Source organism: Aphelocoma coerulescens, chromosome 10 (assembly GCF_041296385.1).
Source record: "Aphelocoma coerulescens isolate FSJ_1873_10779 chromosome 10, UR_Acoe_1.0, whole genome shotgun sequence".
NCBI lineage: Eukaryota > Metazoa > Chordata > Aves > Passeriformes > Corvidae > Aphelocoma > Aphelocoma coerulescens.
Genome location: NC_091024.1, coordinates 1410930 through 1434483, shown reverse-complemented (window position 1 = coordinate 1434483; position 23554 = coordinate 1410930). Strand labels below are relative to the sequence as shown.

The 23554-nt window shown below is 39.2% G+C and overlaps 1 protein-coding gene across 3 annotated transcripts; it reads right to left on the bottom strand.

The window, feature by feature from the left end:
* Positions 1–385: 385 nt before the first annotated feature.
* On the bottom strand, positions 386–22265 carry AP4E1 (adaptor related protein complex 4 subunit epsilon 1). 3 transcript variants are annotated; one of them, XM_069025599.1, is made up of 21 exons: positions 22091–22265; positions 21656–21727; positions 20673–20796; positions 18489–18562; positions 16459–16580; positions 15495–15654; positions 14825–14991; positions 14176–14249; positions 11958–12080; positions 11760–11869; positions 11358–11497; positions 9998–10110; positions 9734–9852; positions 8729–9031; positions 8040–8154; positions 7546–7681; positions 6683–6938; positions 5372–5947; positions 3842–4026; positions 2986–3143; positions 386–2543 (listed from the first exon to the last, which is right to left on the bottom strand). In XM_069025599.1, exons 1-21 carry the CDS (start codon positions 22241–22243, stop codon positions 2383–2385), a joined length of 3441 nt encoding a protein of 1146 aa, XP_068881700.1. In that variant the 5' UTR covers positions 22244–22265; the 3' UTR covers positions 386–2382. The 3 variants fall into 3 exon arrangements, with proteins under 3 accessions (XP_068881700.1, XP_068881701.1, XP_068881702.1); XM_069025600.1 differs by having other exon boundaries at positions 22095–22170; XM_069025601.1 differs by lacking the exons at positions 21656–21727; positions 22091–22265 and having other exon boundaries at positions 18489–20002; positions 20673–20761.
* Between the last annotated feature and the right edge of the window lie 1289 nt (positions 22266–23554).

The window sequence follows — 23554 nt, the reverse complement described above, 5'->3', positions numbered from 1 at the left end:
CTTCTTCTGTTCACACTGCACTCACAAATACGCTCGTCCTGTCAGCTGTGACGAACAAGAGATACTGAAATCTCCTGTGATGCCTAAAAACAAAATCACAATCTGGCAGTATTCCCAAAAAAGGACTGGATAATGTGAGCTGGCACACAGAATGCTGTTTAAAAAGTGTAGTCCTTCCTTGTTCTGATATCTATCTCCAACTGAGACACATGACATTTAAATTATTAATGGATTCAAGACTTCTGTGATGTTACAGTCTTAATCACTGTTCAGATGCAAAGAGAAACAATTAAAAGAGAAACTAGTTCTTAATATGCAGAAACACTGCTACATATGGTGGAAGAGAACATTTAACAAGTATCAAACTGGTTTTTTTTAAATAAAACTGAGTTTTATTAAACTGCAAGAAATGCAAATATGGTGATAGATTCAGAACAATATTTGTTGGGCAATCCAAAAATAAAGACTGACATAGGTACAATTCCCTGCAAACTCCTTTAAGTGGTGTTACCATAAAGCAATTAGAATCAGAATACTGACACCCTAACACACACTATTCATACAGTGAAAACAGTTACAGAGAACATTACATGAACAACAGAAGGCATTGTTGTCTTTGCTGTTCTTTAAACACCAGGACATTGAACATCTCCTTGCTGAAATGGTTTAAATGCATAGGCCACAAACAGATACTTGTATTAGAGTTCCTATGATTACCGAAGTCCAATTGCATAACACAAGTCTGATTTACCAGCAGGGAAATCGTCTGCTGGAAATTACTCCACTATAAATCAGTTTTCATTTATATAAACTGTCTTGAAGTGCCAAGTAAACATTGAAGTATGCAGAACATTAAATATATTTACAGGTTCAGTGCACTTTAAATTCCTCAGTAAGAGGGTACTGAAACAACAATAAAAAAGGAGCTTTGCTTGGATCATTATACTTGTGATAACAAAGGTAGCTGGACTTAAAAAAAAGAAATAGCTATCAGCACATTAACATTCTTACAACGATTCCATGAACGTTTACCAAATGTCAGCAAAGTAAAAGAATATTTTCCTTTACAACCAGTACTTAACAGGCAAGAATCAGTAATGCTGAAATACAGGTTTCCTTATCAAACACACGAGGAGAGAATTCCACTACAGAATCCCTTCAGACCGTGTCTGAACTGTGTGTACCACCTCAGATGCCTAAACAGAAAACATCACCAGTTATAAATAATAATAACCAGTACTACTTTTCATTTAACATCTAAATAAATTAAGATTGCTGGATTTTCAAGACTGTAAGGTTACTTCAGGAAGAGGAGAGAATCTGTTCAGACACATTTTCCATGTTTGCTGCTCTGATTTAATCTCTCATGCCTTGCTGCAGTTCCCAGGCATGCACACACAACACAGCCACATCTCTGCAAGTCAGACATTTGATGAGTCATACTGAGGCTATAAATAATTAGAAATAAAAATAAATTGAAATTTTTCCCTTGTGAATTTTCATGCACAGGGATTTTGGCCAGATTAAATTTATAGGATGGACTGGAAAAGCAATGAACATGTTCACTACGCAACCAAGGAGTCAACATGTCCACAGCCAAGTGCCCCCAGCTCATCTCAGACTTGATCCACGTGGAACTTCATTTTAGACATGCACAAATACTCACAGACCCCTTTGGAAAGGGAATGAGACTGAAAGATGGGCCAGGAAGAACTGCAGACAGGAACTAACCTGAAGGGCCTCAGATAGTCCCCCAGGAGGTGCTTCCATACAATTTCACATGCCTGACTCCTATCAAAAACCTGTTTAGATGTTATCACTTCCATGGTAAATATCAAAGATCATGGGAAGTGTTTTGCTCCCTAGAATATTTTAACTGTTTTAAAACCATGCATTTGCTGCTACATAAGTTATTTTATATAACCACCAATATGGGTCTGTTGCCAGCAGTGCTTAAAAATAGCTTTAGAAAAATTATCAAAATAAAATTAAGACAACTGATCAAGTCTGACCTCATAATGGAAATATGTTTTCTTCAAAATCATATTGAAGTAGTTGCCATGAGGAATAAGTGTTGGCATCTATAAAAGCTGCGTAATAAAAATAAATACTTTCAGTCATTTACAACAAAATTAATATACATTTCACTTACACAGGTAACAATACTTTAATGTACTGTACAGTCCTGAGCATGTTTTTGCAGGGGTAATTTAGGTCATCATTCTTCCCCCACAAGTCCACTTGGACATTGCCAGCTGGAAGAAAACTTCTAATACTTCAAGAAGCATCATTTTAGTTTAGCTTTGGTAATTATCTGTGCAACTGTATAAATCTTTGATTTGCTTTCACACACCAAACAGATTAAGGCAGGCAGTATTGCTCTCAGGACTCCTCCATCACCTTCTGACACTGATAGAGCAAACCATCTGGAAGAGCAGCACAAGGGGATCTGAACCACAGGGCCAGCATCCCTGAGTGAGTACGGCAGTGCAGCAGGCAGGGCACAGATGGCAGGAGCTGGCAGGCCAGTATTCCCTCATTACCTGAGAGACCACAGAAAAAAATGAGGTAACAATTAACTAACAATTGCTACAGTAGACTTCATAGAAAACACATCTTTCACACTCCATGTCTGCTGTTTTCCCCTACCCTTATCTCTAACTCATGGAACACATCACCACAAACCATGCCAAAATCCCAGCTTCGTGTTTGTCATACAGCTTCATTCCCTTTTTGTCCTATCCAAAACTCTTCCCAGTGCAAGTTTCTCCCTTGCAAAATCCACTTTTTGCTGAACATGTGTACCTTTACATCACCTCCCCAAAGACCCCTGAGTGAGGCAAACAAAGTCCCTGGGACACCAGTCCTGTGTTTACCATGCTCCCAAACATTCTCTGCCTTAACCTGTAAGATACTCACTCCCATGCACTTGTTTTCCTGGGACAAATTATCCTGTGAGCAACCCTACAGCATACTTTCACTTACCTATAATGTCAACTCTGTGGAGTTTCAGCTTCTGTTGCAGTGTATCCAGGGCTGCTGAAAGGGAGCCTTGGCAAGATGACATTTTTATATTCTGTTTCACATCATTGGAAAGGGACAACCACAGCTTCCCAAAGTCTTCTGTAGTCATTTCCATTGGCCTAAAAGGAAGTTCACCACATTTCTTAGCCAAATAATATATGTAAGTCAGGATATATTTGGTCTCAAATAAACCCCTGTACCCAGAAGCAGCTGGACAATAGAGCACACAAGCAGTAAACACGTATTAGTCTCAACAAACCCCTCCTCTTTCCACCTTAACATTTAAAAAATGTTTCTATTCCTTGCTTTAGATTTATAAATTTAAAAAAAAAAAAAATTTACAAATTTCACTTCAAAAGAGAAGTCTTCTGGACAAAGGACACTTGTTTTTTCCTACTCCTAAAATAAATGCAGTGTTCAAAAATGAAAAGAATAAGCTTTCTTCTTCCTCTGCAAAAGTTGTCAGCCTTTTCATACAATGTTCTGGTCTCTGCACTCAAACCACTTGTTTCCTCTTGACACATTTACATTATGCCATATTTTAAAGCAGCAGGTCCTTCTGTTCTCTGTTCTGTTAGCCTCCTCAAAAACAGCTACTGTCAGTATTCTCCCTGCATTTGTACTTCTTGCTGGAACTTTGCCCCTCTTTTGCAGGTGTAAAATAACCCTTTATGATCCTGAACAGCCATCTCAGATTTGAATTAGCTGCTCAAGGTGAAGCCTTGTATTTTCATAGTCAACACCCAAATCATCCTACCCTTGTCTAATACTGAGTTGAATACAAGTGTTTTTAAAAACTGCAGCTTGTTTTATTTACCTGATGAAGTCCATCAATGATAAAGTTACTGAAAATTCAAGGCGAGTTTCCATCTCTGACTGGTAATTAACAGAGCCAGAAAGAATTCCCTGTGTACAGACTTTGCTCATCCTCACGCACTTCTGGCAACATTCCACACTTTGAGCTTCAATTACAGGAAACTGGGAGGTGGCACTCTCCAAAATCTATATGTCATAGAAGGAATACAGAATATAAGTCTTGCTGTCAAGTTGTGCAAGTGATTCAGATACAGCTATAAAACTGTGTAAGTGCCTTTTATTTCTGTTGATTTTTCTTGGAGTATTTGACAAGTGAACAGAGCTACCATTTCTCAGCCCTCATGAAGGATAAATCAATCATTTACACCTACAAACATGCTATGAGATGCATAACACCAGTGAAATCAATCTCTTTCTGACAACTGGCTTCTCCCAGCTCCAAAGAACTGCACCAAGAACCTGAATTCTGTAGCTTAGTCCCAAAATAATCTAATATACAAGCAAGCAGCATTGCAACATAGCTCAAACTATATGCTAAAAGCAAGAAGTTGAGGTAACATCCTGAATAAAAAGGAGGATTTCTAGATTACTCAGCAGTCCCTGGCTCTCAAAACAAACTGTTAAGAGATTCTATCCATGGTGGTGGTCTGGGTGGGAAATTAAGTGAATTACAAGAAAAATCTAGACATGAGATGCCCACTTTCTATCAATGCCAAGACAAGTTTGATTCAAGTCAGAAATGGAAAGGGAAGGGACTCCATAACCAATTAGCAGTTCCTTGATTAAGTCAATTCTAAAAGAAACAGTGCACTTAATTCTTTTTATCCAGTTATCACTTGCTGAGTTGATTAATTATTCCATGTTTCTTTTAGCAAAATCTGGATAGTCATGACAACTGGCAATTCCTAAATATCTTTCCAAATATTTAAATAAAGTTTTAATTTGACTGTAGCATGCTTTTATCAATCATACTTAAATCCCTAATGTAGCCAATGTAAAAACAAACTAACCAATTCCTCTCTAACATCAACTAAATGCATGAGAATGAACCATGCCTTTGGAAAAAAAAAAAAAAATTGAAGGAAGCTTACACAAATTTGGTGCCAGGAAAGCATCACATTTGCCTGTCAGGTAAGTACAAATGAATGCACAAGCACAATAGTCACACAGGCAAAAGCAACAAGTGAGGTGAACTCAAGTCATACCACTCCAAGCAGGATGAGTTAGGCTGGCACTTGGTTTAGCCTTTGCATTGAGAATGGAAAAATCACACATTTGTTATACAGAGGCAAACAAAATGAAGGTGAATTGAAAAAGTGAGTCTCTCACTTTTATAGCCAATGACACTAAATTTATAGTGCAATTTCTTTCACCACCCTTTAAAAATGTGTGTAATAGCTGTACCACAGGTTTTAAGGAAATACTTTGGAAAAAGGCATGGCTATTAAACCAAACACTGCACAGTTAAATGCAAGCAAAAAGCAAGAAGTTCCAGGTGAATTTAAAATACAATGGAAACAAAATTTCTTACCTGAAAGTGCTCTGCTTCTTCAAACACTAAGTTCACAGCAGTAAGTGCAGAAGTGGTTTTATTTGAAACAAAAACAATGAGCAACAGAGAGTCATCTGTCCACACCTTACATAAATGCAGAGCTAAGGCATCACTCTGACAAAGTCCCACTACCTCAGAGTGAGGAAGCTCTTCAAGTTCTTCTGGTAAGGAAGGGACCAATGGTGTTTCCCTGGCACTTCCACATGGAGCACTTGGAGAAGGCTGAAGAATTTCAATGTTACTAGCAGCAAACAAAGGTGACTGTGACAGCCTGTTAGCTGAAAGTCTGTCATCCAGCACAAATTTTCTGAGGGACTGAGGTGTTTCAAATGCTAAATTATCTTCTACAATATCTGAAGAAGAAGGGGAGGCTTTCCTTAACCTTGTGTGTGTACTTCCCTCACAGTCTTCCAAGTCAGTAGGTACTGTATCAAGTAAGGGACCAAAATCTGAAGCAGCACTGTTTTGGAAGTCTGATGCCTCCTCACTCTGTTGAGTTTCATTTATCTTTGATTTCCTTTTGAACTTCTGAGTAGCTGTGTCTGCTTTCCCCATCTGAAAAAGGAAAGAGAAAGAAAAAAATGAGTGGAAAAGTTTCTAGCAACCAGCTGTGTTACTGCTAATACCATGAAACAGTGAGGAGGGACCAAGGAATCAAAACAGATGACAAATACAAATAGACTCCAGAGCTTTTAAAGGATCCAGGCTTTTGCTGGATCTCTTACAGAGTACTGAATTAGCTTATAATGCAAAATGACTCTAGATTCTCTTAGCAAACTAAAAGCTCTTACTAAGAGCTAAGCACAGGTAAAGTTTCTGGTTAACTGGTGCTAAGTGCCAAGATTTGAGCTGGCTAATATGATGCCAGTCTTAAAAATATTACCTAATCGTGAATTCTTCTGTGTTCCACATATTACCATGCATAAATTAAAAATGGCCTTGACATAGGGTGTCAAATTCCAGCCTCACATCCAAATGAAATGTGACAGCTCTGCAAAGCTGGGTCAAGGAGCAGTTGTTCAGGAAAACTGACACTAAAACTTGGAGCACAACATGTAAACAGAGGAAAGTTCTAGTTACCAAATCAGACCTGCTCCAGAGGTTGCTTCATCAAGCTGTTTCAGGTTTCAATAAATTATCACACTACAAAAGTACTTCTCAGTAGTTTTTCAATGACTTGGGGGGGGTTTCTTATCATTAATTTGATCTCCATTTGCATACAAGTATCTATAATTTTAAATAAGAATGTATGTACACTTTAAACTGTTAAATCTCAAAAAAATCACTTACCAGGCTGACACCAGCACTTGATCCCAGCCCAATGAACAAAGTTGATGCTAACTGCTGCTTCTCTTTGTCTTCCTCAGAGAGGCTGGCACCTTGACCAGGCTGCAGTGCAGGAGGCTCCCCGACCTGCCCTGCTAGTAAACTGCCACAAGGCACTGTTTGTGGCTCACTTCCTTTCCCTACTTTGCTTTCTTTCTTTGGAAGGTAGCCTTCTTTCCCCCACAGCTTGCGTACTCCCTCAAGTTTCAGAGTATTTGTCCTAAAAAGGCAAACAAAACAAAGCAGGACAGCCATATCAACATCATGTTCCTAAAAACATGCCAACACTCAAACACCATTCCCTACTTTGGTACTTTGGCAGACAAGAGTGAGCAGTAAAATATAAAGATTCTGGAAAGGTTTGCTGTATACCAGTTTATGAGAGTATAAATGAAGCTAATAATTTGTATGAAACTATGGATATGGAATTGATGTGTAGTGCACTAAAAATAAAAGGAGCATCTTACACTGCAAGTCTTAGCCTCAACTTTTACCTAAAAAGAGTATCCTAAAGGGACTTTATTGTAATGCCATTAAAAGTAAGTGTACCCTGTAAGAAAACGAAAAAAGGCAGAAAAAATAGTTAACAATGTAATACTCAGGCAATCCTGTCCCAATTTTACTGCATTAGCTATCACCTAAGCTGTAGTCTGTGAAGAAAGCTGTTTCCCTAGTTATTACCTGCCCCCACCTGAACATCTTATGTTAAGGGGTTTCCAAGTTCAACTGCATTCTTTCTAGGTCCATGCAATGAAGCAACAAAGACACATGATACTGACAAGAAGAGAAGCTTCAAAGTACTTCACTTCAAACACAAATTAACTCACTCTTTGTGCCCCGTCTCAGCACTATTTGCAGATGTATCAGAGCCAAAAGATAAACCAGTGGGGGACTGTCTGCCAGTGACACCAGATGAGGACACACTTGAAGCAAAGGACAATCCATAAGGTTCAAAATTCAGAGCTGCAAGACAGACAATCTTAAATTACAAGGAGGTGTAAAAAAAGAACAAAATCTATTTTCTGAAAATAGATATCCCTGTACTGCTGGACTTTGCAGGCTTTCACTTTAATAATCCCCATAAATTTCAAATCCTATAGACCAGCAAGGATTACAATAAGACTTTCTCACCTGCAGAACAATCTATATACATCAGCTAGACAGAGGTGGAACTAAAATTTAAGTGGAACTTAGCTGTTGACTACACACAAGAGCTGCATTAAGGCACTATTATTTTAAGAAGATAAATTAACCGTACACTTAAATCATTAATACTTATCAGGTAATTTACCAGTATTAAATAAATGCAGTAAACTGTCACCTTTTTCCTGAGAAAGTTTCTCCTCTTGTCTCTGGTGATGAGGCTTATATGGTGCTGCACCACGAGCAAGTCCCTCAGCCACAAACCCATCCAGAAAAGATAAGGAAGCATCTACCTACACAGAATTAAAAGGAATGAAAAGGCAATGAAAGTATTTCCTTCATGTGAGCCTGATGTTACCAGAAGAATACTGTGTCTTATCAGCAGATCAGGATCTTTATTTCACATGTCCCATATCTACCAGTAAAGATGTGTATGGACAGAATCTTTTCCATCATTTACTGTGGAAATGTCATGGTCAAAATCAGTCATTTTCCAATAGGAGGCAAACCCTTTGAATTCAAAAGTACTGTATCACTAAAGCAGGCCTACCTCATCTTTGAAAAAACAAAAGACAACTAAAAGACAAAAAAGACAACTAAAAATAAACCACTGTACGAGATGATAGTTTTGCTAAAAGCTACTCCAGCTTACTTAACTAAAACACCATGGTTCTTTATCTTTCTGTACAGAATACCATGATTCATCACACATGCCTGAAAAAGTGTTTCTGAAAACTCACTTTAAGCAGACTTGCACCCAGTGAGAACTGCAAACACCATTCATTTTGGAAACACCTTTTTACCAAAACATTCAGCCCCCTGAACTACAAAGAGGTTCATGAAGAACACCCATGGTAAGTGTCTTACCACCAGGTCATTGCAGCTAGCATCAAATGGAAGCAAGCTCTTCATCAGTGCTTTGTCTTCACACATATGCTTCAATTCAAAGGCATATTGTCTCAGGCATGTATCCAGAGAGGTGCTGAGTTCTTGGATTAGTTCATCCACTGTTTTTGAGCAGGAGGTGTGTGATGCTATCTTGGTGACTGCAGCCATTATCCACGCTTTAGTTTCAGAAGTAACAAAAGTCTTCTTCAGCAGATTGTGCAGCTTTGTCAAAATAACTTCTGGATCAACATCTGTAACAAGACTGAAATATTCTCCCAACACCTATTTACAAAGAACAGACAAAATGTGCATTTAGTTACAAACAGCAGTGCCTTCAGTTTTGAAATTAGAATATAGTACTAAATAACACAATAAAATCCACCTCACATTCAAGAAACTATTATTTAAGCATGTTTTAAGTTATTTCTTTACCATTTTGTGTTTTAAATGTCAAAGGGTTGAAGTGATCTTTGCGTTTACCTCAACAGAGTCCAACTTTTAGCTTTTTAAAAATCAAGCAACTGTCTTGAAAAGAAAGCTAAACATAACCCGGCCCTGACAAAACACCATTTCCTCAGACTGCAGCCTCTCCCCGGGCTGGAAGCTGAAGCTTCCCCAAGTGTCAGGTAACACCAGCATAGCACCTGGCCAGTCATTTGCAAGGCTGCAAGTGCATTTCACAACCACATCTGGCTAATTTGGATGAAGAAAGGCTCTCAGTATGCAGTCAGATTCAGGTGGCTGCTAAACCCTTCCAACAATCACCTGCCTTAAAGGGAGCAAGTCAGCTTTCCCACAAACCACAAGTGAATAGTCCTCAGTCACTGAGGATCCTGGTCACTAAAATAGATTTAAGCATGTCAGCTTGACTTCAAATAAAAATGACTAAAAACAAATGTTTAATAAACAGTTATTAAAAACATTATCACCTTTGTCAGCTTCCTCAAATCTGTGTATGGAATTCTGACCATGTGTCTACCTTACCCAGCTCATAACTTGAAGGAATTTCTGTGGATACAATTTATCTTCCTCTTCAAGTAATGCTAAGTAAGACTGTACTGCATACATCCGTAGCTGATGATCTTCCTTTCCATCATCAAATCCTAGATAGAAAACAACACAGTTTCCCTGAAACATAAATAACACATCCTACCAAATATTTCGAAGTATATTTTAAGAGGAAAACAAAACAAAACAAACAGATTATTAAGGAACATGTCTAATTCTTCAGGGCATGCAGGGAGTTACCTTCAGCCAAGAGCCTCAGAAAGTTGTTTGGGATATCAGAATGCACAACATCACCTCCAACTGAGAACACAGCATTCATTGTCTGGATGAACCACTCATTGTTAGGGGCATACGTGTCCAGATGTTAAGGAATGAAATGCTAAGGCATAACTCTTTCTTTCTTATTTAGTGTATTTCCTGAGGAACGCCCAATTGTGATCTCCCCAGTAAGCTGGGGATCTGATGGGCAAATATCAGCTCCATCTAAGTAAAGAGGAAATATTCCTGTATCTTTTAGCAAGTATTTCCTGTAAATGTCATGTTAACTGGTTGTCAGTTAGAGAAGTCTTAACTTTTTCAACAGAGCAGTAAGTTTATGTAGGCCTAACACACTATGAACAGATATGTTCACATTTGTCCTACTCTATTTTAAGCTCACACTTGTCCTGTGCTAGGCTTCCAGATAATCTTTTGTTTACCCAGCATCACTTGATCAATGACCAAAAAACTGCTCTCTTCAGCAGTGCTTTGCTGTTGATTTACCAATTTTACAAAAACATTCTGAAGCACTCCACAGAAATCATCACTGCTTTTTTAAATATATTTAACATTTGATCAGCCTTTGCTAACTTTTTAAGTTGGCTTCTGCCTTCTCTCAGACAAGTCCTGAAAACCCACAGTTAATGAATGGAAATTTTAACAGGACAGAATTTTCAGTGTTATTGCATTATTTTTGCATACTGCAGGACAACAGAGCTTTTTTTGGTACACTGCTCCATGCCAAGCAGTGTACAAACAGGATGACAAGGCAGCTCTGTTATAAAGAGCTTACAACTCAAGTTATCAGATAAAAAAACCACACAGAAAATCAGGCAGTGGCAGGTCTAACAGTAATGCCCATCATAAGCCAAATCCCTAATCATCATTTCCATCTTTTTTGGCGTTTTTTAAAAAATCTTTTCTTCATTTCCATCGAAGTGTGCTATTGCTAAAATCCATACACCGATGAAGAGTTCGATCAGGGAAGATCAGTCCCACAATTACAGAACAGCACTTCAGGTAGCACTGAGATATCTCTGTCTATACAGTGGTATAAGGTTTCAAAGTCCAAATTTAAAAACACAAGGTTTCAATGGTAAACTCCAAAGCCAAAAGCTGAGTGCCATTAGTTTCTCCCATTGAAATACAAGAAACACTGTAGTCATTTTTGTATGTGCTTTCTTTTGCATTTGAAAGGATGGAAGGCACAGCTCTAACACTTCACAGGATCATGACAGATGCTTTGATAGGTATCAGTGCTACATGTGCCTGAGTTCAGACTGCAAAGTTTCAGAAAAATAAAAGGATATTTCTCAGCTAGTTCAGAAAAATAAAAGGATATTTCTCAGCTAGTTCTGCTACTTTGCCAACTAAGTTGATGACAGCATATTCTTCTTTGCTTTCTTTTAAGTAGTCAAGCATCTTCTGAACTATGACAACTACATTCTGTCCATTTGTAATCCTATAGAGAAGCTCTAAAGTCTGAAAGAGAAAGCAAAAGAAAAAAATTGGTTCTGATGACTCAAAAAAGGAAGCAGGCAAACAGCAGCTTTAGTACACTGCCAAACTAAGTAACTATTCTTCAATGAAACACTGCTTATCTACACAGCTTGGCACATTAGTACTGTTTGTAACTGCTCTCTCGCAGTTATGGAAGCATAACAGTTGTACACTGCTCATTTTACAAAACTTATCACCCATCTTAACAATTAACTGCATTTTTGACATTTAGAAATTCACTGACCTCCCTTTTAATAATGGGATCCGGATGGTCCAGACATTCAATTATTGTCATCTGGTGCTGAAGTGCCAGATTTGGATCCTGCTGGATAACATAGGTCAGAGCCTTTAAACCTGGAATGGAAGTGATTGAAAGTGATACAAGGCAATGCTACCACTATGGCCAAATTAAAGACAGCATAATGAAATCAGGCATCCTTACCTAAGTATTTCAAATTAATTTTGGGTGACAAAACAAATTTTCCAATGCACTTGGCAGCCTTTTCAAGTAATTCAGATTTGGGATAAATGGTATAAATTGTTTGGACACATTCAAACAAGATGGCTGCAGGAGGAAAAGACACATAATTAATGTGTATTAAATACTTCTATAATCCAAAAACTTTTAACAAACCAACAAGCTCAGTGACTGTCTCAAAGGACTACAGTGCTGTCCCACTCCCACCAAATGTAACCAGAGTACCATCTGATACAAGGAAAAGCAGGGTGAAAGTCTATCTCCTTTAGTACATACATATTTTAATTAGCCCTTGCCACTGTGCATACAACTTTCTGTCCTTAAAGTTCTTCTAACCCAGAAGTCTCCTACAGCTGCTCAAGGCACTGGACTGGGACAGTCTTCAGAAAGCCAATAAGCAACTATAAAGGATTTGAGACAAATTAGTTTTGATAACTCATACCATTTCTTAGCTACTACCAACAGCCAAAATCATCCCAAGAATATTCCTGTTAAAAAAAAAATCCCAATGAAAAATCAAAACACAAAACCAGGAAAAAACCCAGCAGCTTTGTACAGTTGTTTGAGAAAAATCTAGAAGTAAACTGAACACACAGAAAGTAATTAATCCTTTGTGGCAACAATCTGGGCAAAGATTCAGACAGTGTTAGTCTCCCAAGTTAATTAGGGCTTAAAATCGTGATGCAATTTTCAGTTGTTCTTCAGTCACTAACTGAACTGTCCAAAAGACAACCTCCTCTCTTCCTTAGGCATTACAAACTAAATCTGAGAAAGACTAGCACACAACAAAACTGCCTACAAGAAACATGCCAGAACCAAAGACTTTTTGTAAGAACGAGCAATCACTCAGAATTACATTTTTCTTTTGTCTGGGATTATCAACTGTAAGTTTATAAAATGCTTGCCATAGGTGAACAAGAACTACATACCTAAATTCTATGTCCTTGTACAAACCATAATGAACTGCCTACTTTGTCCCTTTAAGTGCTCAAAACAAATTTCATGTTTAACTCTTGGCAAGTGCAAACAGTCTGTATTACAAGGCAACACACCTCCCAATAACTTGTATGTTCTTGCCTAAAAGAACAGAAGCAATCAGCTGAATACTCTGAATGTCTGATAGATGCTTCCTCATTTATTATTTACTAAGAGAATACTTCCCCAAAGCTCCCATTTTTTTGGAAGTGAAGCTTACACAATGCTTTACAACATATGTATGATGTAGGTGTTAGGCATCTACAGCTTTCAGCCATGTTCCCTTTTTTTTTTTTACCCCTCACTACTGTTTTAAGAAAGTCTCAATTTTCTTTCCATTCCATTAGCACAGGGACTTTGGCACATCTGCAGGGCTTTCTTTAACAATAAAAAAATTGGAGGGGCAGGTTTTTCTAGTAGTGAAATAGCTCTTAAACGAGGGTTCTAGAGCATCAGACCTAGGATTCTGGGGAGGTATTAGGACCTGGGGAGGAGAAGACAAAGAAAAAAGACAAATAAATTGCTCAACTTTTTAGTAGGAAAAATTTAACAATGCAATTATTCCTTTTGCTTTATTCTAGCAACAAAACCAGTTTTCTCTACTACAAAGATAATGAACCTCTACCAAAATGAACCTTCTGCTATGATTTAGAAGTTTTCAATTGAGGCATGTGCCAAAGACATCCTTTCACAGGCAGCACTGTCACTGAACTCTGGAGGTGTAATGTTTATGAACTGTGCTCAGAGAAGCCCCACACAGCTGTAAAGAACTGACACTGTCCTTCTTGCACACCATCTGGTGCCTTTCCCGGGGCAGTGAAAAGATCAAAGCATTTCTAACACACAGAGATGTATCAGTAGGATTTTCTTCTGTTGCTTATTTCAACTTAAGCAATGTCCAATAAGAACTTTGAAGAAGGAGCTGACTTTCTGTGTTTAAGGGCAAGGTCAATGCAAACACAGGATAAAGGCTTTTGAGCCAAACTGAATTCCCTGTATATAGATGTGTTTTATTTCAATGATAAAAAATTTGTGCTCTACAGCAATGCATCATTTGTGGTACTATATACTAGTTGGACACTTCAGAATACACTTAATGTTAAGACTATAATTAGATTTCTCAAAAGTACTGTATGTTTTAGTACAATCACCTACTCATCTTCTACCTTTTCGAATATTGATAATTACATAAAATAACCTTACCCACCATATGTAATATTATGATTAATCTCAGCTCTTCTTAATGATTCATCGAGAACATCATACATCAATTCACTTGTCCTGTTTGAGAAAATATCTACAATTAACTGCAGCACTAATAAGCATGTAGTCTTATTTTGCCAAACAGTTCAAACACTATTACTGAAACCTGTAACACATTATTCACATCCACAAATTTGCTTTAACACAGCAGAGCTCTATACCATGATCCTAAATGGCATTTAACAAGATGTTTGCAGCTTTCAAAAGAAACATTTACTAAATTATAAGAATAAAAACACTTCCCTCAGTGCTTGTATAAATAAAAAGATCAATAGGAAAAGGACCACAGACAACTAGGTCCTCACTAAATGGTGACAATTTTAAAATAACTGCAAAAATCTGGAGTAAAGCTATTTGGTAACATTGTAATACAAGTCCCAGTAAAATTACATTTAAAGCATATTCCATAACAATCAATTGTTTAGACAATCCAGAAGCTAAAAAACCATTTTTGCAGAAACTAATATGCTGTCTTGGTTAAAAACAAATCTGCAAGAATTTCAACACTGAAAGCCTCTTACAGTCTATGACATGCAGGCTGTGACTGTACTCTGTACCTTCAAACTATTAATTACAGAGGAAAATGTGGTTACCTTGGATCATCTTTTCCCAGCAGCCCCAATATTCTTAAAAGCTGAATTTGTAACCATGGTGCTGGCACACTGTGATAGTTGAAGTCAGCAGAGAGCTTTCCTCCCACCACCTGCTTCAGGATGGTTACAAAACTCCCAGTCAAGTCCTTGTATCCAGATGAGTTTTCCTACATAATGAAAATTAAATACAATTCAAATATTTCGATACAGCAACTCAAAAGTAAAAATAATCCTTACAATAATACTTACAACTCGAATAAGATCAAAATACCTACACTGATGGCTTCATTTCTCTAAATCAGACTTCTACTCTCAACCCTCAGCAGCCATGAGCTCTTCACTTTAAACCTATGCTCTTTTCTCACACGTTTGCAAAGGGAGCAGGTGTAACATTTACAAGGAAATTTCCCTTTAACCCACTGTAGGACTTAGACCCTCTGGCTAAGGACCCAGCGATGCTGAGCACTCAGATCCTGCCAGAAGCAGATCTGTCTAGCTAAATGGAGAGCCAGCAGAAACAACCATAACACACGATCCCATAAATTAACTTTTCTAACTACTGCAAGTGAGATTTTTCTGAAAAACTCTTGTAGAGCACACTGTGTATTTTAAATAAAAAATAAATAAAAATATCTCCCAAATTCGGTTGTGCTTCTAATTGTTTGCCTACCTTAATCATTTGAAGATAAATATGCAAAGAAGCAGCCATGACTCCAACATCCCTGTCACACAAGGCTTTCCGGAACTTATCATGGATGTGCTGAACTTGGTTAGGAGCAATGAGATAGAATTTATATAAAGCTTGGACAGCTTTTCTTCGGATAATTTCCCTGAAATGAGAGTTACACTTAATAAAATGAAGCTGCTTAGGTACTTCAAGTACTTGACTCTAGAAAAAAACTTGCCAGACCCCAGCACATTATGATCTGTAGAGATGAGAACCCGTGTTTTACATATTGGTAGCAAATAACTTTGCAAATACCACCTAAGAGAGGAAGGGACAAAGCCAACTTTAAAGCCTAGTAGGGCTTGATGTCAGATTGATGATTTAAAACAATGGCCACCAAATAAACAATTAAATAGGCCATGACTAATCTGCTGTGGTCATATATGCAGCTCCAAAAAATACATGTCTAGAAGTTACTGAGTCAATTCATTCTGCAATTCCCTTTCTAACCAACACAACAATTATAGTATTTTCCTCTGTTTATGGGATATTGTAAACTACCAGTCAAACAAATCAAGGGTATGCACAGATAAACCTTTATCACAGTTTTTATAAAGAGCTTTATGAAAAAAGTATCAGTGAAGTTCAAGGATCCTGATCTGTTTCTCCTCCTACTCTACAAACATTTCTTCATGCACCTTTGTTAAAAGGACTCCAGCAAATAAAGTGTGTTACATTTACCTATCAAAACTGGCTATGAAAAAAAATTGCTACCTATTCAATACTCATTCAAGCTGCAAATAAATGAGACAAGAATCCAAGAGAAAAAACAAGGACAGGATTAATTTCTAAAGGTGATGATTAGAAAAGATCACTAAGAGAAGAAACACGAGTTTACTAAAACTACCTACGAAATTAAGTTATTCAGCTGTACAAGGCCATCTGAAATCCTGTAATGAATACGTACTTAGAATGCTGAAGCTTGTCTTCTATTAGGGGCAGAACAGCTGGAATCATCTCCCGTGGAAAGATCTGGCTGACAACAGTTAATGCCATGCACACCTCTACTAGATTAGTGCTCTGTAAGTCCTGTTACAATCATAGGAGACAGTAAATTTTTTCTTAGACTTTTAAATTCTGCACAGACATCCCCCAAATCTTTCACAAGCAGGCTGGACCTACCCCCCCTACAGAGCCCACCCACAGCCAGCATCCTGCTCGTGTTTGAGGTGCCAGCTTTCACCGAGCTCATTGGGCTCTTCTCTTCCACAGGAAGAGGGCACAGGCAGCTCCCCACATTCATCTTAGAGAACTACATTCATATTTTAAATATATGTGAGATTAACACATAGAGCTACAATCAATTTTTGTTTACTGAAATGATTGCAAAAAAATGTTGAGTCCCTGTTTGGATCAGGGAGATGAGTCACTTCCCACAGAATTCAATAGTACTCTCTCTACTGCCTTTGATCTAGCCAAAAGAATTAAAAAAGAGCAAGCTCAATAGTACTGCCAAGTACATATCTGTACCCTAAAATATTACTTACTTCCTAAGAAGCAAATGCAAATTACAAGTAACATTCTACAAAACTAAGAATAAAATCTCAGTCTGTCCCAAATACAATTAAAGAGTAAGTATAGCTCACTGTAACCTTAAACCAAAGGATGGATGAATTTATGAATACAAGACTACAATCATTTTTCAAAACAAATTAAGTGTGTAAGATTTCCAGCTGATATAACTTGCTTTGTTCATCTCTCCCAGATCAGTTTCAGTCCTTATTTTGGTTTAGTTCTTTTTGAGTTTCAAGCCATATTTTTAAATATTATAAAACAGTTTTCAGTCACAGCAACAAAACGAGCATCACTTTCAACCTGTAATTTCTGTGACTTTGGCCTACCACAATATAAAAGTAAACATTACAGAGGAAGAGTTATATTAAGTCGTAATTGCTCCATGTAGGAGACAGTAGTAACAGATTTTCAGTGACACTCCAAAATGTATTTCCATTCTCTGTCAAAGTCATCAGATGAACTCAGAGAAGGCAACAGATACTTGCCATCAGCTAAAAGCCAAAGCTGACATTGCAATATGCATGCATGGTTCCTCCTGGAGTTGAGAACACATACAATTGGTACACTTATAAAGTAAAGTTTATTGCACACCTCCTTTGAGAAAACTTTTAAAATATGGCTTCAAGAGCAAGAACATAAAAACTAAATTAAAAAGGAAATGGAAGAGAAAGCCATTCCAGACTTTCTTTGCTAATCAAAGAAACAGCAACTTTAAGACAGGAAGACAGAAGTAATTAGATGTGTGACAGAACAGGAAGAACTGGTCCAAGTTTAGTTTAGTTTAGGTGCTCCTCATCAGACTTGTGCTCCAGACCACTTCCATCAGTCCCTCAGTGCCCTTGGGTGGATCCCACCCAGCCCCATGGACATGTGCATGTCTGTGTGGTGTAGCAGGTTGCTGACATTTCCTCTGGGCAGGAAATTCTGCTCCTGTCCTCCAGCTGGGTACCACAGAACAACTGGTCTTACTATTAAAGACCAAGACAAAGAAGGCATTGAGTATCTCAGCCTTTTACTCATCCTTTGCCTCTATGTTTCCCCCTGCACTCAACAGAGGATGGAGATTCTCCTTAGCCTGCCTTTTACTGCCAAGGTATTTATAAAAACATTTTTTATTGTCTTTTACAGCAATAGCCAGATTAAGTTGTAGTTGGGCTTTGGCCCTTCTAATTTTCTCCCTGCACAACCCCACAACATCCTTGTAGTCCTCCTGAGCTGCCTGCCCCTTCTTCCAAAGGTCATAAACTTTTTTACACCACACCCTTCACCACGCCCCAAGTTCCAGGCAAAACTCTCTGGTCAGACAGGTCTTCTTCCCCACTGGCTCATCTTTTGGCACATGAGAATAGCCCTTCCAGCACCTGTAAGATTTTCCTATTTTTGTTTTTTTCTTCCCCCACCCTCACCCCCCAAACACTGTACCTTCACAACTGTGTTCACAAGTAGAAGTAGCAGCTCATGATTTTCATGTAGAAACAGAGAAACTGCCAAGTAACCTATAAAAGAAAGCAGCCTTCATTACTATCTTCAAGCAGTAAGAAACTTTAAGACAGAAACCTTAAGACTTTCTGTAACACAAGAAGAGTTAACTCAAACAATTACAAAAACCCAACAAAAAAACCCTGTTGGATAACAGTTGCTCATGTTTTAAATATCAGGACTCCCTTATTTCCAGGCAAACCAGTTATATTTAAGCTGCAGTAAAGTGCAAAAAATAACAGCTAAGAATTCATAAGTTGTGAGAAATAAAGAGATATTACAATACTTTTATAGCTACAGAGCAGTCAAGAGCACCATTATATTATAAATCACTTCCTGGAAAACTAATATTTTCTCTGCACAGAGAAGAGTATATTACTTTTAGATTACACAACACAAGTGCACTTCCTTATATCTGTTTCTTTTTTTGTTTTCAAGTAATAAAACATCTCTTCAAAGAAATTTTATATTCAACTTGGAATATAGAAAAGTATCTTCACCATCCTAAGCCAAGAACTCCTTTGTTATTTCTTAACAAAGAGGAAACCATTCCAGAACCCAGGAGAAGAAACATTTCTTCTTCAAGACCCCTCTCTCCTTTTAAACTATGGGACTTAAGTGGCGGGGTAGGGAGAGTGTGCTATCAGTTAGAGCAAGAACTGTACTTCAGACAGATTTGAGAGAACTTTTGGTTCATTCAGGGCTTGGGGATCAAAATGAACAACTTGAAAATTAATAACTGTATTGGCTGGGCTATCAGATTGATCTATCTGCTTATGATCATGGCCATGATCAGCTCAGCACAGAGTTCACTCTCCTGAACTGAGGCTCACACTGGGTAAAGGAGTCACTCATTTTGACCAGCTTAACTGACAGTTCCTCAATACAAACTCTGGTATATTGCACTAAGAACTGACAAAATTTTCCACATGTATCACATATAATTGCAGAACAACAACAACAAAAAAAGAAACCAACACACACACACACTCTTGATAATACTCTTTTATCAGATCAAATCTTAAGGGCACTTTATGTCCAGAGAACTTTAAGCAACCTACATTCAAAATTTAAAAAGGATGCTGCTTCACCAAACCTTTCTCAAAAAGAGCCCTAATATGGAAGGTCTCAATCTGATTAATAACAAGACACAGTGGCTCTTGACACTTACAGAAGTCACAAAGTTTTCTTCAAAACAGCTTATCACCTGCCTTCCCAGGTTTGGTAAAGACAAAATTTCTTAATCCCTACCAGAGCATCTGTACACTGGCTTTCATTACTCAGGGAAAAGCAAATTTAATTCATCACTTGTAATGGATTCTCTCAGAAACTCCAATACTTGAATGGATGATCCAGATGAAACTCAAACAAAGGATATCAAACAAGCATATCCCGCAAGACACTGCCTTCCTTCTGTGCATGCAGACATGGTATTGCTTGGAGTTAAACCATTTTCTCTGCAAACAAGAAGAAATGTCTTCACTAGGCAGTTGAATCAGCAACTGCAAGGAAATTCTCCAGATGAGACACGCTGACAAATACTTCAAACCACATCTACTGGAAACAAGTTAATAGCCACACTGGCAGGAAAAGAAATCAATCCCATGAAATTTCAAAGAAATCTGAACCAACCTTTAAGATTTCATCAGGAACTTCTGCCTCTATGCTGTAAGGGCCACCCTATTTGCCTCATTCCCTACAACTCTTTCTAAAATAAAGAAAAAAATCCTACAAGCACCAAACCAGAAAATATTTGTTAGACAGAACCATCTTTGTCTAATCTTCTACTAGTACTTGGAAAAGAAACCAGATCCTGAAAAAACTCTTTTTCTGCTCGATGTGTTTAACAAATATTCTCTTAAATTAATTTTTTACTGGTGCCTCAATTGAAAACAATGAAACTACTGGTGACTCAAATTCCGTTTCCCCTGCCTTCTGTGCTGCAAGCACACACAGAGCTTCTCACAAGCTAAGGATTCAGATAATTTCAAAAAGTAACAGACCATGAAATAAGACCAAGAAAGCAGAGGAACATTTTAAGTAGGTCGTATTTTGACACGAACTATAAATCCTGAGAAACTTTAAAACTCAGAGAACATTAAAAGGGCTATGGCTCCATACACATACCAACTCTCTTCTCCAGCAGATTCCCTTGCTGGGCAAGCTTGATTGCATGGATGTATCCAAAGGAAGACTCGTAGCCCAGCATTTCACAATAGATGAGTCTCACCATGCATTCTTTCATCAGTCTCTGAAATACCAGAAACAAAGTATTGAAAATTTTAAGTCAGCCACATTTTATGCTCTTCTTCACTGCTCTGCTGAAACAGAGAACTTTATCTCATAGAAACGCATCCACTCAAATGTGTTTTCTAAAATCTGGGTATTAGTAATTTTTTTCTTTGCCATGAACCTCTTCTGCAAAGCAATATTAAATTTCTGCTATAAAGGCAGAACACCCGCTATACTACCCCTAAAATAGTTCTTATTTTGATTAGCATGCATGTGATCAACAGTAGATTAACTACGACCAACATAAAAAATATGAATTATCTGAAGCATTATGATGATCACACTGTTAATACAATTTATTTTTAACCAGTTACTACCCTGACCTAAGATGGTTTCTTACTACATGCGAGATAAAACTTTATTTTTCCCTTCAAAGATCCTCACTCATGGGACTGAGATATGCATTAACTAACTCAAACCAGAACACATCAGCTCCTGAAACTCAGACATGACAACAGTCCGTACAACAAAGCACAGCTCCTTAAAGAGCACAAACTAATTGTAAGAGCAATGTCAGCCTGCAAAGAGCATGATTTGATGGAAGCAGTTCACCAGCCAGCTTTGCTGTCTGCATTACTTCAGAAACTACACAATGACAGGCCCTGGGTGCCACATTGTTACAATTTATGCACATCAAACAGAACCACAGTCTTCTCACTATTTTAACCAGGCTGCAAAACCACATGTATTGGTGCTTTTTAATACTCATGATTAAATATCTATAATGCAAATAACCTGCACATCCACCTGTCAAAAAGAGTGAGAACACTGCTGTCCTTCACCTTCGGTGTGCTGTTCCACAGCCTTACAGAACTTACAAGTGTTGTGGTGGGGGCTGAAACTGTTGCTTTCAAACTGGTTAGTTCCTGCTGGATTAATTTTTCTTCCTCCTAGAAAAATTAAACTTGTTTTAATCTCGCAGAGATTTCACAGGCAGAACGTGAAAGAAGCACCAGAGGAGACGCGGCAGTTCAGCAGTGCCCCACGCTCTCCTCAAGGCACTGTGTACCTCACTCCGGGGCCGCTGGCTTCCAGCACAGCGCCCGTGCTGGCCCAGCCCGTGCCCCAGAGCAGCAGAACGCGGCCACTCACAAACGCCGGGGCTTTATCGGGGCATTTATCGCGGGCTCCTGAGCTCAGCCCAACCCAGCCCCGCGACCGAGGGGAGACGCCGCGCCCGGGGCCCCCAGCCCAGCCCCGCGCCGGCTCCCCGGGGGCGGGAAGGGAGAGGAGCCCGGCCCCGCAGCCCGTACGTGCTTGGAGGTGAGCGCCGTGATGCTCCGAATGAGGCTCCCGAGCCGGGACGAGGCCGACACCCTGCCGGGGCCGCCCAGGCCAGCGCCCGGGTCGTGCTGGCCCAGCAGCCCGGGCAGGGCGCTCAGCGTCCGCTCCACCACGTCGCTCATGCCGGACCCGCGGCCCCCGGAAGAGACGGGCCCGCGCGGCGCCTTCCGGGGCGGGGCGGGGCGGGAGGCGGTGCCGGCCGTGAGGGGCGGCAGGGTCCCGCCCGCCGCTCCGGCTGGGCCGGGAGGTGGAGCTGGAGCCCCGCGTGCGGAGCGGGGCTGCGTGTGGGGGTGCCGCGGGTGTGCGGGGCGCGGAGCCATCGCCTCCGGCGCTGCCCTGAGGGAGCGCGGCCCGGGCCCGGCTGCGGCAGCAGGGCGGCCCGAGCGCCGGCCCGCCCGCGGGGGCTCCTGTTGTCAGCATCACGAAACAAAGACATTTCAGGTGGCTTTCGAAAGAGCAGCGCATGGCAGGCAGCTTATCACAGAATCAGTTGACTTCAGACCTCAGAGACCGCTGAGCCCAACCTGTGACCGAACACCACCGTGTCAACTAGACCATGGCACTGAGTTTTCCTTAAACACCTCCGGGGACGGTGACTCCACCGCCTCCCTGGGCAGCCCATTCCAATATCTAATCACCCTTTCCGTGAGGAATCCTTACAAATGTCCAATCCAAACCGCCCAGTTATGAAAAACACTATTCTTAAAGTGTAGGTGGGAACATCGAGAGGTCTGTCGTGGCTGAGAGGCTCCCAGAGGGCTGATCCTGAGATGATTCCCGCACCCCTGGCAGAGGTTTGTCCTCTTGGGAAGGTTTTCACCAGGGAGCTTGTATTTCAGTTAAAGGTAATTTTGGGGTTTTTTTCTAGAAAGGCTGGGGAAGAAACTGAAATAATCTCTTCCAAGCTATGTATTTCCAATGAAAAGGTATCCCTCCATCTCCTACATACATCTGGACAGAAAACCATTCTGAATTTCAAAGCTATAAATTGATTTATTATCAGAAAAAAAAAAAAGAAAAGCCCAATAGGAACAAACTGAGGTCACTATTTTAAAAATTATTAAAAGTGGGCATTTCCTTGAAGCTAAGGTGAAAGATACAGACCAGTATTTTTTGAAGTCCACTTTACAAAATGAGTTGGTTAAGAATATCTCAGTTAAAAACTGGTCATGTAAAAACATCACATTACATTGTAGAAGCATGAAAAATTCATAAGCTTTGCAGACCAAAAATGTAAGTTGAAAAAGCATAGGAAAAGCTGCTGATAAAGTTGATGGAACTTGGATAAATGCTCTAAATGCACTAGCTTTCACTTTTTTCTTTTACTTTTAGAGGTTCTAGAGTCTTAAGTCCTTCTCTTTGATTTATGTGGTGTATAAACAAATGCTGTGTGTAAAATGATTCATAGTGCACAAACCCTCAGGCTTGTGTAT